Source organism: Pleurodeles waltl, chromosome 1_2, assembly GCF_031143425.1.
Source record: "Pleurodeles waltl isolate 20211129_DDA chromosome 1_2, aPleWal1.hap1.20221129, whole genome shotgun sequence".
NCBI lineage: Eukaryota > Metazoa > Chordata > Amphibia > Caudata > Salamandridae > Pleurodeles > Pleurodeles waltl.
The window spans coordinates 974,603,250-974,623,024 of NC_090437.1; the positions used below are offsets into that span (position 1 = coordinate 974,603,250).

Sequence of the window (19,775 nt, forward strand, 5' to 3'; positions counted from 1 at the left end):
GAGTGAGCGCGCGAGAGTGAGCGCGCGAGAGTGAGCGCGCGAGAGTGAGCGCGCGAGAGTGAGCGCGCGAGAGTGAGCGCGCGAGAGTGAGCGCGCGAGTGAGAGCGCGCGAGTGAGAGCGAGTGTGAGCGCGCGAGTGAGAGCGAGTGTGAGCGCGCGAGTGTGAGCGCGCGAGTGTGAGCGCGCGAGTGTGAGCGCGCGAGTGAGAGCGTGCGAGTGAGAGCGCGCGAGTGAGAGCGCGCGAGTGAGAGCGCGCGAGTGAGAGCGCGCGAGTGAGAGCGCGCGAGTGAGAGCGCGCGAGCACAAGACGGCTCAATAACTGCGAGTGAGGAATCCCTACCATACGTCTGATTAGCCGTCTGTGCCAGGTCACCCTGCATTTGTGGTGGGTCCTCTCATCCCCGGCTACCGGGACTGAGACATTAGGGGTGATTCTGGGGCCCCGGACAGTTGCAGAAGCAGTGTCGCCAGCGAGATGTGGGATCCAGTAGAGGGCAGACTGCGGTAATGAGGCCAGGTGGCACAGCAGCTGGGCTCATAGCTGCTCCTCTCGGTCTCTCTACCATCCCCCGAGCTCAAAAGGCAGAAAGAGATGAGATCGAGGCGTGCCAGACAGACGACCGCTGAGCAACCGGGAGAAGACTCCTCAATGGTGGCACCCCTGGAGCACTGGTACGATCGGCCACAAGGCAAGGCCTGGCCTGGTCCCAGTGCCAGGCAGCGTAATGAAAAGACAGCTACCCCAGGGGAATGCGAGCGAGCGGGGCGGAGCAGCACAGATCTCAAACTTTTACAACCTCCTTGGAAGTGAAGGATACTTGTGGCACTCACACAGTGCGCAAGGCTGGGATCATCCCTCCCCCGAGCCCAAATGGTAACTGAAGAGGCAGCAAGACTATGGAGGGTGACAGCGATTACAGAGGGAGTAGACAGAGTGCTGGTGGGGTCCATGGCCTGACCACCACCCCAGGACTAACTCGAGGTGAGCAAACAAGTGGGAGAGTTGCGGGGAGCTGCAGTGCACGGATGTGATTGAGCACTCCTGCTGCTATGCCTCACATTTAAAGGGTGTGCCTTCACCCTAGATCACACTGAGAAAAGCCTCAACAGTATTCCCCTCAACGAATTATACCTCTATGAGTAACTACACATTACCGGGGTGCAAGCAAAGTGTTGAAGCTTCTTTGGCTGAACGAGTAGTGAGCAGTGAATTTGGGGAGAACCACTCCAGAAGCCCTGTGAATGAACTGACTCGATCTGGCCTGCTGCCGGGATGGTCAAGGCCAAGGACTGCTACCAGGTTTTAGTGAAGTTCCCAGTGGCTCATCCCAGTAGAGAGGTGTGCACAGAGTAACCTGGCCCCCGTAGTCAAGGTCTGGGAGCATTGATCAGACAGAAAGCTGACAGTGGTAAAGGCCTGTCGAATGGTGCCAGCGGTTGGAGGACCCCATAATGAACACCCTTCAACCCCAAGCAACTATCCAACCTCTTCTCAATAGAAAGAGTGCATAGGCCACTGGTGACCCCCACCAAGACCTGGCGCCCCACCGCAGACAATCATCGCCAGGGTGTTCAGCTACAGACATCTGGATACAATTTTCCAGGCGGCGTGCTCATATGGAGACCTAAAATATGAGAACGCTACTGTCCACTTTTAACCTCCCCCTCCCACAGACGTTACAGTGCAAGTCCAGCAACGAAACTTGAGGAGGTTGAGGAAACGCTCAGAGCCAAAGAACTTAAATACATGATGCTTTATCCGGTCAGACTGCGTATGGAGGCATAGGGCAAATTGGGGCATTTTACTTTCTCAGAAGAGTCGTGGAACTGGATGGAGCAACACTGGCCGGGAAAGGGAGGAGGATGTCCTGGTGTTGAGTTGAAATCACAACACTCAGCATCCCCAGAGGCGCAGCTGAGACAAGATACCACTTTGGACACGTGAGGAGCAGAACCCCAAAGGACAAATGCTGGTGAACTGGTTGGTGACGCATGGTGGGGTATGCTGTGTGCTCTGAAATCCTAGAGGGACTATGTGGTGGAACTGATGATGTCCAAAGGGAACAGCCAAAGGAGAAAAGATGCATTCCCTCTTTTTATTTAGGGGTGGGGATTGGGGGGGGGGGGGGGGGGGGGGGGGGCTCGAGATTGGGAATCAGGGGATTGGGGGGGTGAATGCTCCATCAGATGGGTTACATATTCCCAAATATGCCATAAGGGATACAAGACTTTATTTATGCATTTTGCCATAGCTTGGTGAGGCAGTGATTGCGTGCCCACTGTTGTTGATGGTTTCTTTGGGGCAACAGGAACTATTCTGCAGGTTAGGGCAAAGGGTAGTTTTTGGCCTGCAGTGCAGGGTAGCAGGGAGAGGGGAGTTCATCCGTTTTGGAACTGCCGTCTGTTTCATTTCCAATGTTGCTCACGTGCAGTGGTACTGGCCGGAGTTTAACTGAAATGTAATGCAGGGTGGAGGGCAGAGCAGTTACTGGGTACCCTGAGGGTATTAAAGCAGACATTTACTCCAGAAATACACCTATGGAAACACTGACACACTGAGCTTTAAATATATTGACATGGAATGGAAATGGGCTGGGTAGCAGAATTAAGCTTACCATAATACTCCAGTACCAGTGCCGGCATATCCGGGACCTAGTATAACTACAGTAAACATCTCTAAGGTAACCATCACTAAGCCCTAGGCAGATTCAGCTACGCCGTGTTGCTGCATGCCTACTACGGCTGCTGACTTCAGGGGAGCGGGCATTCTAATTAGGAAATCAGTGCCTTTTATCCTTAATCAAACATGGTCCGATTCAACCATCAATATGCCCCTTTATCGGGAAACTGGAAGGGCTTTAAAATCAATGTCTGCTCTGGATACATACCACGAGACTACACTCAACGACGTTCCCAGGCATTAGTGCCTTAATGCTAGAAACGGGATTCTTATTTTAGAGGGCGACATGAATGCTGCAGCCGACCCTAGTGTTGATAGACTGAGCAGGGCTACGCCCAGTCTGAGACGGGACAATTGCGGCCATCACTTACAGAAGCAATGGTATTAACAGACCTGTGGTGAATCCATGATCAACATAGGCAATAAAAATCAATATGAAGCTACAGAGTGACATTAAGTACTTAAAGGCCAAGCTTCTAAGGACTGCTGACCTCAGACACCAACTCCATCTGAAGCAGCATGACTTACGCAAGCTGGCAGAGGACAGGGCCTGTACCTATGCGCTGGCAAAATAGGGCCACCAAACTACTGGCATGGTTGGATAGGAGGGACAAAGAGCAGAACTGGGTACTGTAAGTTTTTGACAGTGACCTCAAATAACCATCACAAACGGCGCTGCACTCCTAGAGGCTGAAATAATTGCAGTTCATTATTCACTTAAAGAAAGCTGTTCAACAGACATCACGACGGGTTTCGACGTGAGTATGTGTGTCTGTGTCTAGGCCCTACTTGCACCGTATAAACACTTATAGTTCACTCGAGTCAAAAGCGCAATGATGACAACTGAGTAGTTTAATACACTATTCACAATGCAAAGCAACAGAAGAAACTGTACAGATCTAAACATTTTTCATAAAGACAATCAAAATGATTTTCCATAACCTCACGTAGGATCAACAAACCCATAAACACTTGAGATTTTAAAAATTAGTGTTCGAACACCTATGGGTCTTAAAAGAAAGCATTTAATGTTATGGGCTTTTTCACTTAGATCTTTATCTGATCAGGACTGAACTCAGATTAGCTATACTCTGCATTTCATATTTCTGAAATATATAAAATGAGTGGCTGCTTTTCTTGTGCAATAACTGTACACAAATGTATATTCTAAGTTGTTTGGATAACTGCTAAATAAATATTTCATTATGACAATTATTAGTCCTACTAAGAAAAAAGGGAATGTGTCTCTTCCAGACACTCAATAGCAGTAACTCCAGATCTGAAATATCTTTGGCAGCAATAATTTACTAGTCTGTGCATTTCCACAAAGTCTCTCAATTTAACTTGTATGGCACTTCAGAGCTACCTTTAAAACATCCACAAAATCCATCAATACAGAAGAGCAGTGCTGATTTCTAGGCTCTAAATAAAATTAGTTTGGTGCAGTTTTCACAAGTATGAAGATATATGCAAAGACCTAATGGATCATCCATAAACTGTGCAAATGACTAAATATATTTGTGTCTGCTCATTTAAACAAGTGCAAGGAATCATGTGCAAGATTCATGAAGTGATAAAATTAATATTCAGAGACCACAAACTCAATAATGTACTAGATAAACTGCCTCCACTTGAACCTTCCAAACTGCAAGGGCAACTGCAGCACCATAACACATAGCAGCTGTAAAACAGAGACCGTATGATTGCAGTCCCGAGATCATCTCACTTGCTAAACGTACTACAGCAAATATGACAGTAACACCCAACGGATGACAACAGCAGTTTTATAAACACAGCTGAAAGCTGATCAAATAAATTCATATGTTAAATGTCAGCAAAGATCTTATCCAGTGTCCTTTAACTTGCTGTTGTATTTATATTTATCTATGGTATTTGTAGATTACGAAACAAAGGTAAAAGGGAGCAGAACATTATACTATTTCAAATGCAAAGATACAGTGACCAACTGGATGGAAAGATAGCTGGGTTTTGGGAGAAGTGGTCAGTTTCTAATATCACAAGACAAGTCTTTAGCTCTATCCTAATTTGGCTGTCCTGATGGAAACAGGGATTTTGGTTGAGATCCTAGGTGTATAAATAGAGAAGGTCTGTTTAAAAAAAATGTGTTTTTTAACCTCTTCGCCTCCAAATGGCCTTTCCTTTCAAGTTCATTAACTCAGTCTTTAGACCTCTGACTCGCCATAAAAATCATATTAAGGCAGTACTGGCGTTAACCAGGTTAGTTATTTCGATTAGCATCCATCTCAACAAGTATACACTTGTAATTCGCAGTGCAGTATCTCACGGCTAAGACGATACTACAGCACTGTAAACAAATAATACAAATACAGATTGGTTCCTACCTCGTGCAAGTGATAACTCACATGCATGTTGACTAACTTAATGCTCTGCATTTGAGTATGACTTAACAGATAAGCAAGAGAGACTGCTAAAATTGCAACAAAATAATTCACATGTTGTTCATAAAGCACTCACTTGGTAATCGCTCAGTATTTTGTTTTTATTAGACATGAATTTCTGGAATCATTTCAGAGCGGCACTCTTTTCAGTTCAAGGTTCGAGATGTGAACGGAATGAAAATGTCACTTACCCAGTGTACATCTGTTCGTGGCATCAGTCGCTGAGATTCACATGGTATGCATGAGCTCGCCATCTGGTGTTGGGTCGGAGTGTTACAAGTTGTTTTTCTTCGAAGAAGTGTTTTCGAGTCACGGGACCGAGTGACTCCACCTTCTGTGCTCATTGCGCATGGGCGTCGACTCCATCTTCGATTGTTTTCCCCGCAGAGGGTGAGGTAGGAGTTGTACTATAGTAATAGTGCCCGCGCAATGAAAAATGTAAGTATGTACCTATTAAAGGATTAAGTAATATATATACAAATGTACAAAATTGAAGGTAACTTCTGAACTGCTACAGGCTTCCGGGGAGGTGGGTGGGTTCATGTGAATCTCAGCGACTGATGCCACGAACAGATGTACACTGGGTAAGTGACATTTTCAGTTCGATGGCATCTGTCGCTGTAGATACACATGGTATGCATAGACTAGTAAGCAGTTAGTTCCCCATAAGCGGTGGTTTAGCCTGTAGGAGTAGAAGTTGTCTGAAATAGAGTTCTTAATACAGCTTGACCTACTGTAGCTTGTTGTGCGGATAGCACATCTATACAGTAGTGTTTGGTGAATGTGTGAGGCGTAGACCAAGTGGCTGCCTTACATATTTCTTGCATTGGGATGTTTCCTAAAAAGGCCATTGAAGCACCTTTTTTCCTTGTTGAATGTGCCCTGGGAGTAATGGGCAGTTGTCTTTTTGCTTTAAGGTAGCAGATTTGGATGCATTTAACTATCCATCTGGCTATACCTTGTTTTGATATTGGGTTACCTGCATGAGGTTTTTGGAATGCAATAAATAGCTGTTTAGTTTTTCTGATGTTCTTCGTTCTGTCAATGTAGTACATTAATGCTCTTTTGACATCTAATGTATGTAGTGCTCTTTCAGCCACAGAATCTGGCTGTGGGAAGAATACTGGTAATTCTACCGTTTGATTTAGATGGAATGGAGAAATAACTTTTGGTAAAAATTTTGGATTAGGTCGTAGGACGACCTTATTTTTATGTATTTGTATAAAAGGCTCTTGTGTTGTGAACGCTTGAATTTCACTTACTCTTCTTAGAGATGTAATGGCGATGAGAAAGGCAACTTTCCAGGTGAGGAATTGTATTCCGCAAGAGTGCATGGGTTCGAAGGGTGGGCCCATGAGTCTTGTTAGAACCACGTTTAGGTTCCATGAAGGAACAGGTGGTGTTCTTGGTGGTATAATTCTTTTAAGCCCTTCTATGAATGCTTTGATAACTGGTATCCTATACAAGGAAGTTGAATATGTAGTTTGCAGGTATGCAGATATTGCTGCAAGGTGTATTTTAATAGAAGAGAAGGCTAGCTTTGCTTTTTGTAAATGGAGCAAGTAATTTACTATATGTTTTGGAGTTGCCTCTAGTGGTTGTATCTGATTATGATGGCAGTACCAAACAAATCTTTTCCACTTACTTGCGTAGCAGTGTCTAGTGGATGGCCTTCTGGCCTGCTTTATGACTTCCATACACTCTTGGCTAAGTTGTAAGTGTCCGAATTCTAGGATTTCAGGAGCCAGATTGCTAGATTCAGCGATGCTGGGTCCGGGTGTCTGATCTGTTGGTTGTGTTGCGTTAACAGATCTGGTTTGTTGGGCAGTTTGATGTGTGGTACTACAGACAGATCTAGCAGTGTTGTGTACCAGGGTTGTCTTGCCCACGTTGGTGCTATTAAAATGAGTTTGAGTTTGTTTTGACTCAATTTGTTTACTAGGTAAGGAAGGAGAGGGAGAGGAGGAAAAGCGTAAGCAAATATTCCTGACCAGTTCATCCATAGGGCATTGCCTTGGGATTGCTTGTGTGGGTATCTGGACGCGAAGTTTTGGCATTTTGCGTTCTCTTTTGTTGCAAATAAGTCTATTTGTGGTGTTCCCCAGAGTGTGAAGTAGGTGTTCAGAATTTGTGGGTGGATTTCCCATTCGTGGACTTGCTGGTGATCTCGAGAGAGATTGTCTGCCAGCTGATTCTGGATCCCCGGAATAAACTGTGCTATTAGACCAATTTGATGGTGGATTGCCCACTTCCATATTTTTTGAGCTAACAAGCTTAACTGCGTTGAATGTGTTCCTCCTTGTTTGTTTAGATAATACATCGTTGTCATGTTGTCTGTTTTGACAAGGATGTATTTGTGGGTTATGATTGGTTGGAAAGCTTTTAGTGCTTGAAAAACTGCTAATAATTCTAGATGATTTATATGCAGTTTTGTTTGATGTATGTTCCATTGTCTTCTTATGTTGTGTTGATTGAGATGTGCTCCCCACCCTGTCATGGAAGCATCTGTTGTTATTACGTACTGTGGCACTGGGTCTTGGAAAGGCCGCCCTATGTTTAAATTTATACTGTTCCACCATAGAAGCGATAGGTAAGTTTGGCGGTCTAGCAACACCAGATCTAGAAGGTGACCCTGTGCTTGAGACCACTGTGAGGCTAGGCACTGTTGTAAGGGCCTCATGTGCAGTCTTGCGTTTGGGACAATGGCTATGCATGAGGACATCATGCCTAGGAGCTGTAGTATTGTTCTTGCTTGTATTGTTTGGTTTGGAGACATGTGTTGAATGACCCTGTTGAAATTGTGGATCCTTTGTGGAGTTGGCGTTGCTACTCCTTTTGTCGTGTCTATTATGGCTCCTAGATATTGCTGTACTTTGCTTGGCAGAATGTTTGATTTTGCAAAGTTGACGGTGAACCCTAAATTGTAGAGGGTTTGTATGACTTGATTTGTGTGGTTTGAGCATTGTGTGAGCGAACTGGTTTTGATTAGCCAGTCGTCTAGATACGGGAACACATGTATTTGCTGCCTTCTGATGTGTGCAGCGACTACTGCTAGGCACTTTGTGAATACTCTTGGAGCGGTTGTTAAACCAAAAGGCAATACTTTGAATTGGTAATGTATTCCTTTGAATACAAACCTTAGATATTTGCTGTGTGATTGATGGATTGGTATATGGAAATATGCGTCCTTGAGGTCTAGGGTTGTCATGTAGTCGTGTTTTCTGAGCAATGGTAACACTTCTTGTAGTGTGACCATGTGAAAGTGGTCTGATTTGATGAATGTGTTTACTACCCTGAGGTCTAGAATTGGTCTCAGTGTTTCGTCCTTTTTTGGTATCAAGAAGTACAGTGAATAAACTCCTGTGTTTATTTGTGTGCTTGGTACTAATTCTATTGCATTTTTTTGCAGTAGTGCTTGAACTTCTATCTCTAGAAGTTGTGAATGGTATTTTGATAAATTTTGTGATTTTGGTGGTATGTCTGGAGGGAATTGCATGAATTCTATGCAATAACCATGTTGGATAATTGCTAGGACCCATGTATCTGTAGTTATTTTGTCCCATGCTTCGTAATATTGATGTATCCTCCCCCCCACTGGTGTTGTGTGGGAGGGGTGAGTGACGTGTGAGTCACTGCTTGTTGGTAGTGGTTTTGGGGCTTTGAAATCTTCCTCTATTCCTAGGAAATTGCCCCCCTCTATACTGGCCCCGAAAACCTCCCCTGTACTGTCCCTGGTAGGTGGGCGGTGCGGACTGTGAGGTGCTAGCTTGTGTGGCCTGACCCCGAAACCCTCCTCTAAAAGGTGTTTTGCGGAAGGTGTTATAAGATCCTCTGCTCTGCGGGGAGTAGAGTGCGCCCATGGCCTTGGCAGTGTCAGTGTCCTTCTTGAGCTTTTCTATAGCTGTGTCGACCTCCGGACCGAACAGAAGTTTCTCGTTTACTGGCATGTTAAGCACTGCCTGCTGAATTTCTGGCTTGAATCCAGACGTTCTGAGCCATGCGTGCCTACGGATGGTAACCGACGTATTAATGGTTCTTGCGGCCGTGTCTGCTGCATCCATGGAGGAGCGTATTTGATTGTTGGAAATGTTTTGACCCTCCTCAACAACCTGTTTTGCTCTTTTTTGCAGATCTTTTGGGAGATGTTCAATGAGATGCTGCATCTCATCCCAGTGGGCTCTGTCGTATCGCGCTAGCAGCGCTTGTGAATTTGCGATGCGCCACTGGTTTGCTGCTTGGACAGCAACCCTCTTCCCGGCTGCATCGAACTTCCTACTTTCTTTATCTGGGGGAGGTGCATCCCCAGAAGTGTGTGAGTTTGCCCGTTTTCTGGCAGCCCCTACCACCACAGAGTCTGGTGGCAGCTGAGAGGTGATGAAGACAGGGTCCGTAGGAGGCGCCTTATACTTTTTGTCCACCCTAGGCGTCACTGCCCTACTTTTAACTGGCTCCTTGAAAATGTCCTTTGCATGGCGTAGCATGCCTGGGAGCATCGGCAGGCTTTGGTAGGAGCTGTGGGTTGAGGAGAGGGTGTTAAATAAAAAATCATCCTCTACTTGTTCCGAGTGTAGTTCCACATTATGGAATAGAGCTGCTCTAGCCACCACTTGTGAGTAGGCTGTGCTGTCTTCCGGTGGTGATGGCCTAGTTGGGTATGTGTCTGGGCTGTTATCAGACACTGGTGCGTCGTACAAGTCCCACGCATCCTGATCTTGGTCGTCGTGGCTCATGGCGGTGTGAGCTGGCGAATGTGACGGGGTGTAAGTTGGCGAAGCCGGAGTTACAGGTGGAGGCGAGGGAGGAGGTGTTACCTTTTGTGTTGTTTCTTGCTGAGGAGTAAACTGAAGCGTTCTCTTTCGTTTGACAGGTGGAAGGGTACTGATCTTCCCAGTCCCCTGCTGAATAAAGAGACGCTTTTGCGTGTGATCCACGTCAGTGGATTGCAGTTCTTGTTCAAATCTATGTTTCTTCATTTGAGAAGACATAGAATGCTCTTCGGTATAGGAGCCAGAAACAGGGTCTGATGTCGCTTTTTTCGGCTCCGAAAGCCCTGTCGATTGTTTTTTCGGCTCCGAGGTAACCTTCCTCTTTTTCTGTGCCGAAAATTCTTGGCCTCTATGGTCTTCGGCGCCACTGTCTCGGCGTCGATCGGTGTCGACACCGAACTCTCGGTGTCGATGCTTCTGTTTAGCACTCTCTCGGTCCCGAGGAGGCTGCGTGCCGGTGTCTCGACCGAAGTCGGACGATCTCGACACTGAATGGGCCTTTTTCGGTGCCGATTGTTGGTCACCGAGAATTTGGGTGGAGCCATGGCCGGTTGGCAGTGGCGTCCCCTGGGCCTTCTTTCCTTTTTTAAGGTTTGATCTCGACGTCTTACTCACAGTTCTTGTAGAGTGTAGCTCGTCGGAGTCTGAATCCTGGATGGAAAAGGATTCCTCCTGTTCTTCTTCTGTCTCGAACTGTCGACGCTCTTTTGGCGTGGACGCCATCTGCAGTCTTCTCGCTCGACGGTCGCGCAGAGTTTTTCGGGACCGGAACGCCCGACAGGCCTCGCAGGATTCTTCACTGTGCTCGGGTGACAGGCACAGATTACAGACCGAGTGCAGGTCCGTATAAGGATATTTGTTGTGGCATTCGGGGCAGAATCGAAACGGGGTCCGATCCATCGGCGTTGTCCTCCACGCGGTCGGGCCGACTAGGCCCCGACGGGGTGCCGAAATCTACCCCGAAGGGCACCGAAGCGCTTCGATGTTCAACGCGTCGTCGTATGTGTCTATCTCTAACCGGATCGCAACGATACCGTCGAAAATCTTCCGTCTTCAGCTATCTTTCCGTTCCGAAACTCGGAGCGACATGAACACGTCCGAACCCGATGGCGGAAAGAAAACAATCGAAGATGGAGTCGACGCCCATGCGCAATGAGCACAGAAGGTGGAGTCACTCGGTCCCGTGACTCGAAAACACTTCTTCGAAGAAAAACAACTTGTAACACTCCGACCCAACACCAGATGGCGAGCTCATGCATACCATGTGTATCTACAGCGACAGATGCCATCGAACTTATTATTTTCAAGAGCTAAAAGAAATGGCTATTGTCTGTTGATAAAACTATTGTGGTGGCCAACTGCCACTTGATGGAATAGGATAGAACAGACACCGATTATTTTTATTCACCTGCAAAACATTTGTATGGCATGTGTATGTTCATTCAATAATTCATTTCTATAGAAGAAGAAAAGATTAGCAACCTACCAGCTGCACCATAAACTCTACCACCAGTCTTGATGTTCAGATTTACAGGCGCTGTTCCATAGCTTCTACATTAAAACAGAATATATGAAAGCAAAGAATGCTAGTTAAATTTTAGAAAAAGCATTGGAAACCGATTATTCACTGAAGCAAAGGCCTTCACACATTTCTTTTTAAATTTTTCTCAATATCTGCATAATTAACAGAATAAACAATCATGGGGCACAATAAACAATCAAAAAAGCACAAATGACCAACAAAACATTTAAATCACATTACGCAGACAGGTCTAAATCAAGGATTAATGTACGCGTCCAAAGTGGGACGTCTAGAGCTGCTGGAATGTACCGAGCCCCCAGATCCTGGTATGTTTATCAAGAGTTCTCTCTTACTAGGTACACAGGGTTCTTGGTTATAGCGTGTCTGTCCCTTGAAGGCATTCTCATTCTGGTGGGCTGAAGGGAATGTCCAGTATTTTGTAATGTCTCATATTGCTAACAGAAAGCCCAAATCAATCATAGAGCTAGTGTAGGAAAGTACCCTCTTTTTGGCATGGTTACCCCCACTTTTTGCATGCTGTCAGTGTGTTTTGACTGTGTTCACTGGGATCCTGCTAACCAGGGCTCCAGTGACTGTGCTCTCTCCTCCTAAATTTGATTGCTTAGGACTTAGCACACTCCACAATTGCCATGCTAGTGCCCCCATATAAGTCCCTAATATATGGTACTTAGGTACCCAGAGTTCTAGGGCGCTAGGGGTTCCCCATGGGCTGCAGCACTTCATTGTGTCACCCATGGGAGCCCATGCAAAATGTGCCTGCAAGCCTGCCACCGTAACCTGCGTGAAAAGCTGCATGCACCCTTTCATAACAGGTAACTGCACCAGATCACTGTAAGTCACCCCTATGGCAGGCCCTCCTAGCCCAGAGGGCAGGGTGCAGGTACCTGTGTGTGATGGCACCCCTGCATGAGCAGAGGTGCCCCTACGAACTCCAGCTCCATTTTCCTGGACTTCGTAAGTGTGGGGAAGCCATTTTACCTATGTACTTGACAGTCCAGCTACATAATAGTAACTCCAAACCTGAGCATGTTTGGTATCAAACATGCAGGTATCATACCCCAATACTGTTGCCAGCATTGGTTGTATGATTCCATGAACTCTGGGGCTCCTTAGGAGGACCCCCAGCATTGCTCCGACCAGTCTTCTGGGGTTTTCCAGGCAGCCCACACTGCTGCCACCCCAGAGACAGGTTCTTGCCCTCCTGCTGCTTGACAAGCTTAAGCAGAGGAAGGCAGCTCTGGCGCAAAACGTGACAATGGAAAGGGGAGTGACCACTCCCTTTGTCCATCACGACCCCAGGGCTGGTGCCCAGAGCATCTCCAGGTGGCCACTTGATTCTGCCATCTTGAATCCAAGGTGGGCAGAGGCCCCTGGGAGCATCTGAGTGGCCGGGTAAAGTAGGTGATCTCACAGCCCCATCCTGATACGTGTTCACCCTGCTGTGGGGTGACCAATCCCCCTTCCTGGGCTATTTAGGGTCTCCTTCGCAGGTGGGTCATCAGATTCAACATGCAAGATTCCAGCAGGACTCCACTGCATCATTTACTTCATCTTCTGGCCACTGAACTGCAACTGGACCCTCCAGGAACCGACAATCTGCAACTCCAGCAAAGACTCCGCTCTGCAACATTGTTTCTCCAGCTCCTTCAAGCAACTGCAACATTTCCCTGGCTGTACATCCGTTGAGGACGACAAGTCTTCAGCATGCACAAGAAGCAAGAAGGAATCTCCCTTGGAGTGAAGGAGTCACTCCCCGGCATCTGCAGGCACCAACTGCAACAACAACCAACTGCATGGATCCTCTCCCCTCTGGAACTGCATTGATCCTGCATCATAGGTGGTGGTCTGGAGTGGTCCCCTTGGACCTCTCTACCAGCTGTCCAACTTGTGAGACTAAGCTCTTGCCTCTCCTTGCAGGACAGTACCCCTGTGCACCGTGACTCTTGCAACTACCAAGACTTGTTTGTTCCTCCTCCAAGGGATCTTCAGGCTCCGTGTAGCCCCAGCCCTCTTCCCTCCAAAGCACAGTCTCCTGCCTGCTGCATCAGGGACATGGGACTCCTCTCCAGGTGTGCTGAGTGGGCCTCACCACGACTCCTGTGCTTGCTGCCTGGGGGGAATGCCTCCTCTTCTTGTGACTCTCCCAGCTGCTAAGGGTCACCTCGGACTCCCCTCCTTGGGTAGAGTGCCCTGGGCCTTGCTGGTCCTCTTCAGCCTTGCAAAACCTTCAGACTCTTGCATTTGCCAAGGCTTGTAGGTAATTTTCCAGCACCACTGACCAACTGCAACACAACCGTCGTCATGGGACATCACCTGTATAACCTCTGTAACTCCTCTTCTGCTCCTGTGCTGCACTGCTGACTTTCTTTATCCACAGTCAACCTGGTCCCGCATCCACATAAGGGTGGGTAGTGCTCCTGCCACAGCCGGACACTCCAACTGGACTTGGTCCCCTTCTTTTGCAGATCCTCTTCTGTCAGGATCCACCTTTGGTTTCTTCCAGTCTTGCCGGGGTTTCGCACAGTCCTTTTCCAAAGCAATGCTGTGGGTTTGGGGAAACACCAGGTACTTACCTCTTCTCCCCTGGTCATTGGAGGGCACCCTAGTACTTACCCTTTGGGGTTCCTGGATCCTCTAGCTCCCCTTTACTGATTCCACTTTCTTGGGTGGGGGGTCTGCCTTTTGACATTCCACTTACTTAGTATACGGTTTGGTCTCCCCCAGGGTCTTCACTATTTGCTATTGTTTTTACTATTTGCTATTGCTTTCTATGTTAATCACGGACTTCTAATGTGTATATAATACAGTGTTTTTACTCACCTCCTAGTGACGTATTGCCTATACAGTATTTTAGTAAAGGTGTTACCATAATAAAGTACCTTTATTTTTGTAGCACTCTGTGGTTCTTTCATGTGACTAAGTGATGTGTGACGGTGCTATTGCATAAGCTTTGCATGTCTCCTAGATAAGTCTTGGCTGCTCATCCACAGCTATCTCTGTCTCGAAGCCCTGGCTTTCTAGACTCTGTCTACACCTCTCTAAGAGGGGATGCCTGGACCCGGTATAAGGCGATAACACCATGGGTGCACACCACACACCAGGCCAACTTCCTACAGCTAGCACTTCTTCAGAAGTCTTACCCTTTCATTATTTCCCAACCATGACAGTTTGTAAGAGAGGGTGATCGAAAGCTGGAGTACTTTAGTCAGGATCTGGATATGGAAGCTCAACATTTCAAAATTAATTCAAAATATCAGAGTTTTTATTCAAATTCTACTGCATTTTCAAACTCCCTTCACATAAAGTCAATATAACAAGTATTTTAAGACAGACAACCAAAAACGTACCCATATTGAGGCGCTCCTGTTTTTATATCTCCGATGGTGACATGAACATCATCATCATCGTCATCACTGTCCGTGTCCGTATCTTCGTCTGCCTCAGTTACATTCTGAAACGGAGAAATTAAATGTTATAAAATTGAAGGCAGCTAGAAACTTGTCGTTTTGACAAAGACTACAAGTTTATTATTAAGTAAAAATGCCAGCGAATATAGAGGTCTCACAAGAAAATATTGTTATATTTATTTAATGCTCAATTGGAAATATAATCACCAGACTCAAATACTTGCATGTTTGAGGTTCGAGGATGGAGGACTTCAGAATATATTACATCTACTGGGTTTTAACCTCAAAGGATGACAATCAGACCCAAAGATAGGATTCTGGTGCACAAACTCAGCACATAATTAATGATAACCTACTCCTGCATGATGGACGCAGTAAGGTTATCAGGTGGGTGGAATATACTAGTCCTCGATGGCATCCGCACTAGATTATCATAATGCAGGCATTCCCAAAAGCAGCTGTGAGGTCGGCAAGGGAGAAAGGCTCACCTAAGACGTCTGACCCATGTGGATACCTATCCGGGCATCAGAATTAAGATAGTGGGAAATTGTGCATCTGTGCTAATGTAACCAGGGCAACTTCGGGACAGACGACTGGAAAGCTGAAAGCAGAAATTTGAATCAGGAGCATACTAGATTTAGAGATCACATTACTTTAAGCAGAAAAGGCAAAGGTCACCTAAGGTGATTCACTGTGGATTAATGTTAGGTGACGTGAAGTTAATTGTTGCTAGCTATAAACACCCAGTGTCGCTTCAGGGCGACTAATTAAGGGCAACTAGTTAAACCCTGTGGCTAGTGTTACTGTTACCTCAGTAAGCAGAGAAGCCATATACAACTGCAAGCTAACTAAATTGGCAAGAACCTTTTTTTTTTTGCCTTTGACTGCCAGGGGAGGCTCGCATTGAACAAGTTAGGCTAACTCTTCTGGAGAGATCCTGGATAAAATACTTACTTTAATCACCACAATTATCACTTGCAATATGTTTTTTTTTTCTCCCAGAAGAAAAATTCTTTGTAGGAAAAACAAAAAAAGGAGTGGCATTTAATTCAATATAGTTACAAACACTTCAAAAAATCAGAAGGCATAAATAGTCTGATTAACCATTAATGGAAAATCTGTATCTTAGTCTACGTTATACTGGGTCCTGCACTCCTATATGGCAGGTATAAAGTGTTAACTCAACTGTAATGTTTGGTCAAACAGGCAGCAGTCACAGTCTGGTTAACCATGGGTTTCAGCAGATTAGGTTTCTTATTCCCTCAGAACTGCAAGCCAAAGTTACTCCTTACCTATGGGATGGAACTGGCAAGGCCAGGGGAAGGTAAACATGAAGCTCCTATCTGGTCTGTTCAACTTTGTCATTTCAAAAGACACATACAATTGTTTTTACAATAGCTTCCTCAAGGGAGTGAGGACTGTAGTGGGGAAACAAAAGGTAAGGGAATCAGCAGGTCCCGACAATTAAAAGCTATGGAGTACCCTGAACTCATACGGGCCATTTATATAGAGGGGGGCCTTTCAAAACTATGGTTCGACCACCTCCTTTAAGCAAGCACTACTCACACACCCCAAGCATTCAGTGGGTCCAATCATAAAGTACATGGATTTACAGAGGGGGAGTCAACAGCCTGTCTCACCACCAAGATGCAGGTGAAAAGCCCTACATTTCAGGACTTTTGGTCTGCTGCTGTAAAACGTCATCTCATGGACAAGGGTTGAAAATCTCCGTATTATTTGAGAGCTAATCTCTGCACACCCTCCACTAGACACTCAACCTGACACAACCTTCTTTTCCAAAGAGCTCTGACATCTTGTCCTTTTAACTATTTCACTTATAGTCTTTCTCACTGTACAGTACTTACAAGACTCCTTCTGCCAAAAGATGCTCTGAAGTTAAATTATGTGTAGGAAGTTGGCTCTGTATATACTATTTCAAAGTAAGAAATAGTGTGCACAGAGTCCAAGGGTTCCCCTTAGAGGTAAGATCGTGGCAAAATTAGATAATTCTAATGCTCTATTTTGTGGTAGTGTGGTCGAGCAATAGGCTTATCAGAGGGTAGTGTTAAGCATTTGTTGTACACACAAAGGCAATAAATGAGGAACATACACTCAAAAACTTACTCCAGGCCAATAGGTTTTTATATTGAAAAATATATTTTCTTAGTTTATTTTAAGAACCACAGGTTCAAGATTTGCAGTAAACACTTTAAATGCAAGGTACTTCACTTAGATACTTTAAATAAAAGCAATATCATATACAGTCTTTGTAAAAATGGCAATAAGCTATTTTCAAAGTGGACACTGCAAAAATCAACAGTTCCTGGGGGAGGTAAGTAAAGGTTAGTTTGTGAGGTAAGTAAAACACTTACAAGTCTCAGTCCTGGGGTATAGGTAGCCTACCGTTGGGGGTTCAAGGCAACCCCAAAAGGTACCACACCAGCAGCTCCGGGCCAGTCAGGTGCAGAGGTCAAAGTGGTGTCCAAAACACATAGGCGCCTATGGAGAACAGGGGTGCTCCGGTTCCAGTCTGCCAGCAGGTAAGTACCTGCGTCCTCGGGAGGCAGACCAGGGGGGTTTTGTAGAGCACTGGGGGGGGACACAAGTAGGCACACAAAACACCCTCAGCTGCATAGGGTCAGCCGGGTGCAGTGTGCAAAGCAGGCGTCGGATTTTAGATAGGAAACAATGGAGGGACCCGGTGGTCACTCTAGCGATGCAGGCAGGCACGGGGGTGGGGGGGCTTCACGGGTCAGCCACCACCTGGGCTAGGCAGAGGGTAGTCTAGGGGTCACGCCTGCGCTGAGGTTTGGTTCCTTCAGCTCCTGGGGGCTGCGGGTGCAGTGCTGGTTCCAGGCGTCAGGTCCCTTGTTACAGGCAGTCGCGGTCAGGGGGAGCCTCTGGATTCTCTCTGCAGGCGTCGCTGTGGGGGCTCATGGGGGTCGTCTCTGGTTACTCACGGGCTCGCAGTCGCTGGGGAGTCCTTCCTGAGGTGTTGGTTCTCTGAATCTTGAGCCGGGGGCGTCCGGTGCAGAGTGAGAAGTCTCACGCTTCCGGCAGGAAATGTGCAGTCTTTGGAAGTTGCTTCTTTGTTGCAAAAAAGTAGCTGGTTTTGAGCAGGGCCGCTGCTCACAGGAGTCTCTTGGTCCTTTAGTCCAGGGCAGTCCTCTGAGGCTTTAGAGGTCGCTGGTCCCTGTTGGATGCGTCGCTGGTTGCAGGTTTTCTAAGTTGGAGATAGGCCGGTAAGGCTGGGGCCAAAGCAGTTGTCCTCTTCCTCCTCCTCTGTAGGCTTGTAGGTCAGCAGTCCTTGTTTCTTCAGGTTGCAGGAATCTGACTTCCTGGGTTCTTGGGTGCCCCTAAATACTAAATTTAGGAGTGTGTTTAGGTCTGGGAGGGCAGTAGCCAATGGCTAGTGTCCTGGAGGGTGGCTACACCCTCTTCGGGCCTCCTCCCTGAGGGGAGAGGGCAGATCCCTAATCCTATTGGGAGAATCCTCCAAAATCAAGATGGAGGATTTCTAAAGGCAGGGGTCACCTCAGCTCAGGACACCTTAGGGGCTTGTTCTGACTGGTGGGTGACTCCTCCTTATTTTTCTCATGATCTCCCCTGGACTTGCCGCCAAAGGTGGGGGCTGTGTCCAGGGGGCGGGCATCTCCACTAGCTGGAGTGCCCTTGGGCATTGTAACATGAAGCCTGAGCCTTTGAGGCTCACTGCTAGGTGTTACAGTTCCTGCAGGGGTGAGGTGTGAAGCTCCTCCACCCAGAGCAGGCTTTGTTTCTGGCCACAGAGGGCACAAAGGACCTCACCCCAGGGGGTCAGAAACTCATCTCTCAGCAGCAGGCTGGCACAGACCAGTCAGTCCTGCACTGAAGGATAGGGTAAAATACAGGGGGCATCTCTAAGATGCCCTCTGTGTGCATTGTTTAATAGATCCAACACTGGCATCAGTGTGGGTTTATTATTCTGAGAAGTTTGATACCAAACTTCCCAGTATACAGTGTAGCCTTTATGGAGCAGTGGAGTGCTTTTTTGACAAACTCCCGGACCATATACTTAATATGGCCACACTGTACTTACAATGTCTAATTATAGACTTAGAAAATGTAGGGGCATATTGCTCATGCAGCTATGCCCTCACCTGTGGTATAGTGCACCCTGCCTTAGGGCTGTAAGGCCTGCTAGAGGGGTGACTTACCTATGCCACAGGCAGTATTTTGTGTGCATGGCATCCTGAGGGGTATGCCATGTCGACTTTGCCTTTTTCTCCCCACCAACACACACAATTTGCAATGGCAGTGTTCATGTTTTAGGTGAGGGGTCCTTAAGGGTGGCACAACAAATGCTGCAGCCCTTAGAGACATTCCCTGGTCACAGGGCCCTTGGTACCACTGGTACCTTTCACAAGGGACTTATCTGTGTGCCAGAGGTGTGGTAATTGTGGAAACAAGGGTACATTTTTAGTGAAAGAACACTGGTGCAGGGTCCCAGCACATTCTCAGTCAAGTCAGCATAAATACTAGGCAACAAGTGGGGGGTAACTGCAACAGGAAGCCATTTTCCTACAGTATGTATTACCATTAATCAATGCCACCAAGTGGGTCAGAATGAGAAAATAATGAGTAGGATGCCACACAACGCACATGAGACTTTCCACAATACAGTCTGCTACAACCCAAAAATTACTGCATAATAAAGGTATGATTACAGAATTCAACCTGCTAAACTTTGATGTCTATGTTCATGGAAACCACAGAAACAATACCCCCAAAACAAAAACTTAAAATACACACGACCCGGGGCTCAATCACTGTGACCAACACAGCCTAACCTACCAGTAGAACAAATAATGAAATTACTACTTCATAATCACACGTATGCATCCAAAAGAACAAGTTACTTACCTTTGGTAATGTTCTTTCTGGTACAGATTTTATCTGGCCACAGATACCTCACGTTCT

At 46.6% G+C, this 19,775-nt stretch overlaps 1 protein-coding gene across 6 annotated transcripts in view; it reads right to left on the reverse strand.

The window, feature by feature from the left end:
• The window catches only part of FIP1L1 (factor interacting with PAPOLA and CPSF1), a 510,903-nt gene that overhangs the window by 372,926 nt on the left and 118,202 nt on the right, over positions 1-19,775 (reverse strand). For all 6 annotated transcript variants that reach the window (XM_069201295.1, XM_069201279.1, XM_069201288.1 and 3 more), the window contains exons 4-5: positions 14,757-14,860; positions 11,353-11,417 (exon numbers count right to left, since the gene is read on the reverse strand). In XM_069201295.1, coding sequence (XP_069057396.1) covers positions 11,353-11,417; positions 14,757-14,860 — 169 coding nt within the window. The remainder of the gene's footprint in view (positions 1-11,352; positions 11,418-14,756; positions 14,861-19,775) is intronic.